General features: G+C 36.1%; 1 protein-coding gene across 2 annotated transcripts in view; it reads right to left on the bottom strand.

The window, feature by feature from the left end:
• The window catches only part of hecw1b (HECT, C2 and WW domain containing E3 ubiquitin protein ligase 1b), a 38306-nt gene extending 35359 nt beyond the window's left edge, over positions 1-2947 (bottom strand). For both annotated transcript variants that reach the window (XM_016292055.1, XM_016292054.1), the window contains exons 1-2: positions 2571-2947; positions 841-948 (exon numbers count right to left, since the gene is read on the bottom strand). In XM_016292055.1, the coding sequence (XP_016147541.1) occupies positions 841-948; positions 2571-2865 (403 nt within the window). In that variant the 5' untranslated portion in view covers positions 2866-2947. The remainder of the gene's footprint in view (positions 1-840; positions 949-2570) is intronic.
• Positions 2948-10619: the final 7672 nt, after the last annotated feature.

Raw genomic sequence — 10619 nt, 5'->3', positions numbered from 1 at the left:
ATTTTATTGATACTGATTTCATTTGTTTAGTAACAGCCTAAATGTAGTATTGTTATAATTGCCTGATTAAATGTAAGAATTTGACTCACAAGATGATGCACACTTTTAGTAAAAATTGATTTATAAAGGTAAAAATCAATCTAAACTTATTGGAAAAGATTAATTTCTATCACTGCTGTGAACTGACCACACAGAATATGAAGAAAATGTAAAACTTTAGGAGTCAGCTGTCCACGGTATCCTTAAGATATCAGCACAATAACACACTCCGCAAAATATTGTCTAATTATCTTTATCAATAAAATCCCAGAAAATATTGAGATATAATTTTTTGTCAATATCGCACACCCTTAGTACCGACACAAAATGATTTGCAACAGTCGCTTTGTCATGTAGACAGCCTCAAGCTGTTGGTTTATTTTTTTATTTTTTTGGCTGGTAGAAGTTATGAATGGCCAGTAACTTAAAAATTTAGTAGCCAAATTGGCTGGTGAGTAAAAAAGTTCATTTCAATCCCTGTATATATATATATATACACACACAATATATAGTATAGTATTTAAGTCTGGCGAGTAAACAAAAATTTACTAGCCAATGGCGATTCAATTGCCAAGGTGTCTGTAGTGGGTTGCTGAGTGAATTTCCCTTCACACCTCATATCTGAAACATCATCAAACAAATAGTTAGCATGGAAGTGTTTGCTTTGGGGTGTTTGTTACCTTAGCAGCCATACAAAGTCACAAACAACCTTAAGCAGCTCTAATGGCATCCTGTGTGTGGGAAATAAGTGGCTGTAATGCTGTATCATTTAACAAGCATGTTTTACAAAAATGCACATACGTTCTACGAAGTAGGAGCTGGCCTCGATCTTCCAGACGATCTGACCTTTGTGGGAGCCATTCACACCTCTGTTCTTGTAGTCCAGAAAGTTCTCTGACAGAACCTCATCTACGAGAAATAGAAGAGAAAAGCCTCTTGTCTTATTCTTTATGTCGTACAGAGAATCACATCTTTGATTATTCATTCATGACAGCTTTAAAAAAATGAGAAAGCGTTTGATTCTTTAAAAGACACATACTCTTTAAGGCTCAAATTCAAGACAAAGAGCATTTAAAGGCCATCTGAGAACCTTTATGACACCAGACACACGTGAAACATCTATATTGCTACTATTGTAATCCACAGAGCTGTCTACAGCAGAAGTGTGTGGTCTTCAGTTGACGGACAACCTGGTACTATTTTTCTGTGCTGCAGGGCTACTCCAGCCACTTTATTTTTCCCTGTCGATCTGAAATACAATTACATTATATATAATGCAAATATCAAGTCTTTTATGTTATGTTATGCTCATCAAGGCTGCCTTTATTTGATTAAAAGACAGTAAAATTGTGAAATATTATTACAACTTTAAAAAAAATTTATATAATATTTTAAAATGTAATTTATTTCTGTGATCAAAGCTGAATTTTAAGTATCATTACTCCAGTCTACAGTGTCACATGATCCTTCAGAAATCATTCTAATATGCTGAATATGCGAGAAACCAAATGGTGTATGTTACGTTAAACATCAAAATCTGTTTGTATGGAATTTTATTTCCACCTCAGAGTAAAAAAAAAATATTATTGTTAATTGCAAGATGAATGTTTAACTTAAGAAAATAAAATGTCACTGTGAGATATAATGTTGCTATTGCAAGAAATAAACTGCAGTTATGAGGAAATAAAGTCACAATGTGTTGTAAGTTATAATGTAGCAATTCTAAGACACAAAGTAGCAAATTCTGAGAAATAGAGTCGCTATTAAGAGAAATAAAATCGCAATTGTAAGATATGAAGTTGCAATGACTGTTTTTAACTTTACTGAGCTGGAAACAGGCTTTAAAATATCTTGCAATGTTTCATTTTTGTTTCTAAATACATGCACATGCGGTAGAAACCCATCTATGTACTAGTGCTCTAAAAAACCCAGAAACCAAATACACCATTCTGAAGAATCTATAATGTAACATCAAGAACTTACAGCCAGCATAAACCACTGTTTAAAAAAAAAAACACTGTTTAAAAAAAAACTGGGGTCAGTAAAAAAATATATTTTTAAAGACTGTAATACTTTTATTCAGCAAGGATGCATTAAATTGAACAAAAGTGACAGTACAGACATTTATAATGTTACAAAAGAAAAAAAGTACTATGGTTTCCTCAAAAATAATAACCAGCACATCTCTTTTCAACCTTAATATATGCTTATAATAATCAGCATATTAGACTGATTTCTGAAGGATCATGTGACACTTGTTAAGACTGGAGTAATGATACTGAAAATTCAGATTTGATCACAGAAACAAATTACATTTCAAAATATATTATATTATTATTACAAATAAATATTCAAGTAGAAAACAGTTATTTTAACTTGCAATAATATTTCACAATATTACAGTTTTTACTGTATCAAATTGATCAAATAAATGCAGCCTTGGTAAGAGACTACTTTCAAAAACATTTAAAAAATCTTACCGACCCCAAACTCAAGAATCATAAAACACAACCAAACAGAAACACGCTCACCAATGAGGTACATGCCAATCCAGTCACCCGCGTCCACTTCCTCCTTGATGTCCCAGCTGAGGGTGATGTCCTGCGTCTGGCCGATGGTGTAGCTGGAGGTGCTGACGGTGAGGGTGGAGCGGCAGTGAGAGGTCACGAGGTCGGTGTCGCTGGTGGAGCGCAGCACGGCTGCCGCCAGCTCCTCCGGTATGCCGTTCTGGAAGTCCACATTGGGGAACTGCTCAGGGTTGAAACTGTGCCGAATCGGGTTCTTACATCGCCGCCTGCCCTGAGATGCGCGAGATGGAGAGGCCATAGCTGCAAGCCCGAGAAACCTGTTCTGATACAAGTTCTGAGAAAAAAAACAAAAAGGAAGAGTAAAACATAATGAATCCCTTCATTACTATACACAAATGCTCTTTTGGAGCATATGGTGTGCAAATCCAACCATCAAAAGAACAATCGTGTCCTGGGGGATTCAGATGCTATTTATTTTATTAGGCATATATTGTGTATTTTTATTTGTTTTGTTAATAAAAGTTCTGAGTTTGACGTTGTTGTTGCTTGAATTGAATCAAAGCAGAATTGCAGCTAATTTGAAAGTGAAAGTAAAACGCGCACTGCACTTTTTCTAGCTATTTGAAAGCCAAGAAATCCGAGGAAAAGAGGGAAAACTCAAATGAACAATTGCTTGACGCTGAATTGCGGCAATTCAATTGCTGCTAATTTGAAAGTGAAAGTAAAATGCTCATGGCACATTTACAAGCCATTTGAAAGCGAAGAAAAGAGGGAAACTCAAACGAAATAACACCCCCCACCCCACCCCAACGGTGATACCGGTATTACCGGTGTTGTCACACGTCGATTAACCGGTGGGAAAATTTCCTCACCGTCACAACCCTTGTTTGAGGAGGGAGAACAGCACATGAGATGCTAAATGTCACCTACAGGGGGTCGAGAGGATTGTTCTATAGTGCAAGACATGACGATGTTAGAAAATGGGTGCAAGCTGAATAAGCAAGGCGCATACGTGCTTAACCAGAACGATGTGAGCACAAGACAATGGCAATGTGGAGAATGAATTTAGGCTGCATGAGTGCTATTATCGTTAATCAAACAAAAAAAATGTATCTAAATTAAATGAAAACATTTGTTAACTGAAATAAAATTAAAATAAAACTAATATAATCGGAAGCTAAATACGAAAATAAAATTAGGCACAAAATAAATTAAGTTTTTATATACAGAATATGCAGTACATTTTTCAATTTCATAACCTATAACATGAAAATAGCACTGGACAACACTAACAATAAAACTAGATGGTCTTCAGATATTAACTGTCACTATTTTAATTATATTATTTGACATAAATGAAATAGCCAGGATACACTACAGCTCAAAAATTAGGGGTCAGAAAGATTTTATTTTTTTGTAAGAAAATTCTCACCAAGGCTGCATTAATTTGCTCAAAAATACAGTCATATTGTGAAATATTATTACAATTTAAAATAACTGCTTTCTATTTGAATATATTTTAAAATGTAATTTATTCCTGTGATGCAAAGCTGAATTTTCAGCATCATTACTCCAGTCTTCAGTGTCACATGATCCTTCAGAAATCATTCTGATATGCTGATTTGTTGCTCAAGAAACATTTCTTATTATTAATGTCGAAAACTTTAGTTGTGCTGCATAATATTTTTCTGGAAAATGTACTTTTTTCAGAATTCTTTGATAAACAGAAAGTTCAAAAGAACAGCATTTATTTGAAATATAAATCTTTTGTAACATTCTAAATGTGTCTTTGCTGAATAAATGTATGAATTTCTTATAAATAAACGTACTTTCCACAAAATATGATACGGTAGTGCATTGATATAAAAACTGCATTCAAAACTATAGAGAAAGTAGAGTATTCAGGAAAAACAACACTGTAGATCGGTACATCTTTGTCACATGAACTCACTCCATGCATGTTTAATTCAGTGAGTGATGTCCTGTCTCTAATAATTGATTAAATATGAATGTAATGCAAATCCCAGAAATAAACAGGGTTATTAATCCCTTTGGAAATGGAAGGCTGTGTTTTGGCTAAACAAATGATTTACAGACATTAGGTTTCATGACTTCCTCGCCCTCCGTCTCTGTTCACACACTAGCATGCATTTTCTAAAGATAGCATTTCCTGCATGTCACTGCTCTGAAAGAGCAAGAGGCAGTCAAGCAGCAAAAAGCCGACGTGGCGGGACCCTCGCAGACACATGTGTAGCATAAACCACAGGCCAGGGCATACGCGTCTCGGTGGGACGCCAAGATCTGTGTGGGAATCAAACTGGGTCTTGTGGTTTTCTGTGCAGTAGAGATGGGTTAGGGTGATCGACTAGTCATCCAACAACTGCTTAATTATCGAGGTCAACCGAAGAGTTTACCTAGATTTTCTTTTGTTCTTTCTTTCTTTTTTTTAGCAGTATTGTCTTAGTTCAAACAGCACAGCATGGCGACACCAAGGTCATGAGTCCAGTTCCCATGGACTGTATGAATTGAAAAAATGTGAACTTGAACGCAATGTAAGTCTTGGAGTGTCCGGCCAAATGCATAAATGTAAGTGGTAAAGGAGATAAATTTAGAGACAAGGCTTTCCTAAACATGAATACATCATGTACAATGTAGGCCGGTCTACTGTACATGCTAAAATGTGTTTGCAATAAATTAAACACCATTTTAAAAAGTCAAGATAATTACTACTATTTTTGTTCAACGTAAGAGTTTGTTATTTGTTTGTGATTTAACATCATGCCTACCATGGCTTTCATGATGTAAATAAGGTAAAATAAAAAAAATAAAAAAAACATTTCACAAAGTTTAAAAAATAAAATGATAAAATCTATCTCTGGCAAAAAAAAAAGTGTGGCGAGTAAAATACTGTATAGTAACTCGATAACTGGTATAAAGCAACATAATATATGATGTCATGTTTATTGCATCTTTTAATGACTTTTAGGAAGAAACTAACATTTTGTTTTTCCACAGAACACACAGTCTGCTTTTATACAAAAAACTACTGTAACATTTTTTAATTTTCATAACCCATAACCAGGGCCGTCCTTAGCTGACGCAGGGTGGGATTGTCCCCCTCGGGGGATTAGGGGTCAACCGATTAATGGCACCAATAATAAGCATTTTTATGGTTATCGGTAATTTTCAAAACCAATTTGCCGATAAAGTAATTTAAAAGCATTTAAAGAAAGTTTTCTTGTTATTCTTAATTTTGACATAAATTTTCATTTTTACACCAGACATATATCGGTTATCGGTCTACTTGATCTGTAATAATCGGTATCTGCATCGGCCCTGAAAAACACATAAGCTATCGGTGAACCCTACACTACATGGCTATCAAATACTGAATGTTGATATATAAAAAATAATTTCGATATTAAATAAATTTAATATAATTTGACATAAAATGACTGAAAAATTAGGGGTTGTAAGATATTTTTATGTTTTTGAAACTGATCTAAAATACAGTAATTTTGTGTAATATTATTACAATTTAAAGTAACCATGTTCTGATAAAAATATCTTGTTTGTGATTTAAAACCACTCCAGCGTCCATTACTATTATCATAACAAAAAAAGACAAAAATTTAAAAAGTTTAAAACCTATACGTTTTCAAATCTATCTTTGGCAAAAAATGTATGTGTAGTGAGTAAATACTGTTTACCCGAGTAACTTGATAACTTGGTATAAATGCAACAGAATACATGATGTGTCAGAACAAAATCATAGCACTATTTTTTGTGACAAATGCAGATGGAGTCATCTTGAGTGACACAATGATCTGCAGTGTTTGTCGCAAAATAGGAAAAGCAACTAAAATGTATCCGTTATTATATTACAATTCTGGGGTGAAGTTACCAAACCATTCTGAATTACAGCATAAGCCAAGGCCTCACTTCCTCCTCCTCACTATCCCAGTTTGTATGAAGCCTGCAGTAGTGCTGGGCGGTATGACCAAAAATTTATATCACAGTATTTTTTTTTGTTTTTCCACAGAACACACAGTCTGCTTTTATACAAAAAATTGTAAACTACTGTAACATTTTTAAAATTTCATAATTTTCATAAAAGGGGTTGTGTTAGTGACTAAACACAACCCCTTTTAATACATGTTAACCAGGAGTCACTCTCATTTATAATCGCGGCATCGTCTAAAATCAACATGCATCTACACTAAAGAGCGGCTATGCGGTTGTTTTGGCTATATTGCTTTTTTTGTCTCATGCAGCGCACTGCCTGCGTCTGAGTAACAAACTAAAAAAAACAACAAACAAAAAAAGTTATATGTGATGTGGTGATATGAACTACGCTCATATTTATAATTCCAAACAATCAGTAAGCGGCAGGGGCTTGGAAATGCTGTTTTGTACTCATTTATTAACGAGTCGGCTGCGGTGCGGCCAACTGAATGCGCTGCTTCTCTGCCGCTCACTGCACAGAACAGACACCGAGAGAGGTGACACTTCTCCGGGAAAGTCAGACCTCGCATTCACGGGACAGCACTGGCGTGTGTGTGTGAGAGACGCGGGAGCTGATGGCAGGGGGCGGTGGATATTTGTGGGGGTCAGTGTGGATATTGTGGATGAGTTCTTCTGTGTCATCACGTTCTATTAGTTCTACAGCTTCAGTTTCAGAACTTTCACGCTTAGTAACACATACAGCTGTTCCCTCACCACAGTGCAACAGTGAAAAGGGACCCCTTTCAAACAGTGTCGCGTTCCAAACGTTGTTTAAGCGACATACACCGGTTTTGCGGTATTTTAAAAATTCATATCATAACAAAAATAAACACCAGTATTCGGTATGAACCGGTATACCGCCCCAGCACTAGCCTGCAGTGCAACAAAACTCACACAACATGCACTTGAAGCCCTTGTAAAACTGCACAAGCAAAAGATGTAGTGTAGACAAGGCTAGTCCCAGCATTCAAAAACATCCAAAAAGGACACACAGCAAATCCAATTTCACACACAATCATCAGCAGTTTCTGCTTCCTCCATTCAACTGGGCAAACTAGGAAACTTACAGGACAGATCATCATGCTGAAAAGAGGCTAGAATTCAGACCAGGAAAAACGAACTAGTGAAAAATGACACCTCAGACTGCACCAAACAAGCAATACATTTCAGAAATATATAACCTGTGTGTTCCAATACACTGAGCTTGTCCAGCTGCCACGGGTTCCAATCTGGCATTTCCTCTTTCTGTTCCTGTGACTTCAATATCGTTTCTTGATCTCTATTCACTCTTTACGGACAATAAAATCCCTAAGGGCCAAAAATAAACATCTGTCTGCTGTTAAGGAAGATTTGAATTGCAAAATCGACAGCATTTATGGCATATTGCTGATTACCTAAAAAAAATTACACTACAACTATTCAAAAGTTTGGGGTCAGCAAGTTATTTTTAAAGAAACAAATACTTGCTTGAGCAGAAAATCAGCATATTAGAATGATTTCTGAAGGATCATGTGACACTGAAGACTGGACTAATGATGCTGAAAATTCAGCTTTGCATCACAGGAGTAAATTACATTGTATAATATATTCAACAAAAAATTGAAATTGAAATAATATTTCACAATATTTCTGATTTTACTGGATTTTCCAAATGCACCCTTAGTGAGCACAAGAGACTTCTTTCAAAAGCATTACGAAATTTGAGTGACCCCAAATTTTGAACAGCAATGTAATCATTTAAAACTTCATTTCCATGTCAATGTAAAGCCTAAAGTGACTATTAATTGTCCCTAAGTACAACGCAAAAAGTTGTAAATAAAACAAGGATTACGGGAGTCTTACTAAAGTTTTGCAATCAAATACTATTTCAGTTTTTCTAACTTAGTGTGTTATTTGCCATGTCTTTGTAATTATTTGTGAAATTTACTAGTAGCAAGAGTGAAAAACATCTTTTAAAAAAAATGTACTTCTATTTTAAGTGCCTCACTGTTATGTGAGGATGTTATGTTAAAATTATGGAATTATGTCACAAATGCTTAACCTGAATCTGGAATGTTCCATTTTTTCCACAATATAATTTTATGTCGACTGGCCAAAGATTGTATGAAATTGCATTGCACTGAACTGAAATGCAATAAGGCATGAAAACAGACGTGAGGCTGGGCTTCGGTCAGGGCTTCATCTGCCATGATTTCCTGGCCAATGCAAGAAGGTCACCGCAGGGCAGAGGGCCAATCGCAGCACAGCAATATCATTAGCAGACCTCCAGCGGTGTGGACACACGTGACCCTCGTAAAGGTTAATGAAAGGGCAGATAACAATTTTTCTAATGAGGTCACTGCTTTACTCCTTTTTGTTGACAGAAAATAGTAGGAATGCAAATTCCGATGCTGATTGCATCATTGTGACACGCCGAAACAAATCGAATCTTCCACTGGGCGCGTTTGTGTTTACAAGATGAAAGGAAGCTTTAACAATGCACCTTGCAATCACGCTGACACAGATCAATTAATTATAATCATTAAGGCCCCGGGGACAGGCTCCATTAAATACCACTGTGTGTGTCTGTGTCTCGCGCAAGATGAGATGCATTAGCTCGAGCAGCGTCAGGCTCGCCGTGCCAAAATGAAACCCGAGAATCTTAATGTACTTACATAACGGAGCGGGATATTTCTCCCCAGAATACAGAGATCAAGCCACAATTCTGTTAGAGAGAAGATCTGAAGTATGTGATCTCCTCTGTGACGTAGAACAGACTCTAGCATGGCACAGGACACCGCAAGTATATCTGCTAACATCTTACATTTATCCTTAATGGCATAACTACCGTGATACTATTTTTGCACCTCGCAGTTTGTTTACCATGAGAAACCTGGCATTGTATACTATGAATATTCCTTGTTTTGTGACAAATTGCTTATACTCTTCTACTGTACAAAAGCATCTGCTAAATGCATACATGTAAATGCAGTTTTGCAAATTATAACAGGATGCCACTTGCATTGTATACTGACAGTATTGCTGGTTTTGTTCTTCTATATTAAGTCACTTTGGACAAAAGTTAAATGCATATGTAAATGCACTTATACAAATCTGCATGCATGCATAAAAACTGGGGAAAAAAGCAAAATAATCATATGTATTTTAGATTAGACTTTAGAATGCATGTAATTATATTTAGATTATATTTTAGATTATAAATATGCCACTAAAAAATGCAATGCTTTGTGACATCAGTTTAGTAGAATTTATTACATACTATTTTAAGCATGTATTTTAATTTTATTATAGCTTTAATATAATAAAATACATGTTAAATTAAATATTCAAAATTTTACATTTTTATAATTATAAAAGGACAATAAAGTAATACACTTTTGGTAACGATTTACAATGAGATCCCATTAGTTCACATTAGTTAACTAACATTAAAGGGGTCATATGATGCTGCTAAAAAGAACATTATTTTGTGTATTTGGTGTAATGAAATGTGTTTATGCGGTTTAAGGTTCAAAAAACACATTATTTTCCACGTACTGTACATTATTGTTGCTCCTCTATGCCCCGCCTTTCGGTCTGAAAAAGCGAGGTGTGCTCTGATTGGCCAGCTATCCAGTGCATTGTGATTGGCCAAATTCCTCAAGTGTGTGACGGACATGTTACGTCCCTCACCATATTGTGATGCCTGCGGCAACCACATGTGACGACCCCGGTCTGGACTCTGCTTTGTCCACGGTGAAAGCCGATCCGGCGATCGACAGCGCGAAGTTGTAGTATTTCCTCAGCGACCGGCACAGATCAGCTCCAGGCATGACGAAGCGGATATCGTCCTCTTTTGGAAGACCAAATAAAGTAGTTTCGCTTTCACAACGAAGCACACAGCGCCTTCACGGCATGGCAACAACAATACTACAGCGAGAATAAAAGTTACGCCTTCTTTCTTTGCGTGAACATTTGGACGGCGTTATGCAAATCTTCCAACATAGTGAGGTAGATATGTGGGGGCGTGTTAGAACGAGCCGTTTTAGGTAGGCGTGGTTGACTGAA

Source organism: Sinocyclocheilus grahami, unplaced genomic scaffold (genome assembly GCF_001515645.1).
Source record: "Sinocyclocheilus grahami isolate Dianchi unplaced genomic scaffold, SAMN03320097.WGS_v1.1 scaffold280.1, whole genome shotgun sequence".
Classification (NCBI taxonomy): Eukaryota; Metazoa; Chordata; class Actinopteri; order Cypriniformes; family Cyprinidae; genus Sinocyclocheilus; species Sinocyclocheilus grahami.
The sequence above is the reverse complement of the archived record's forward strand: the minus strand, read 5'-3'. Positions and strand labels throughout refer to the sequence as shown.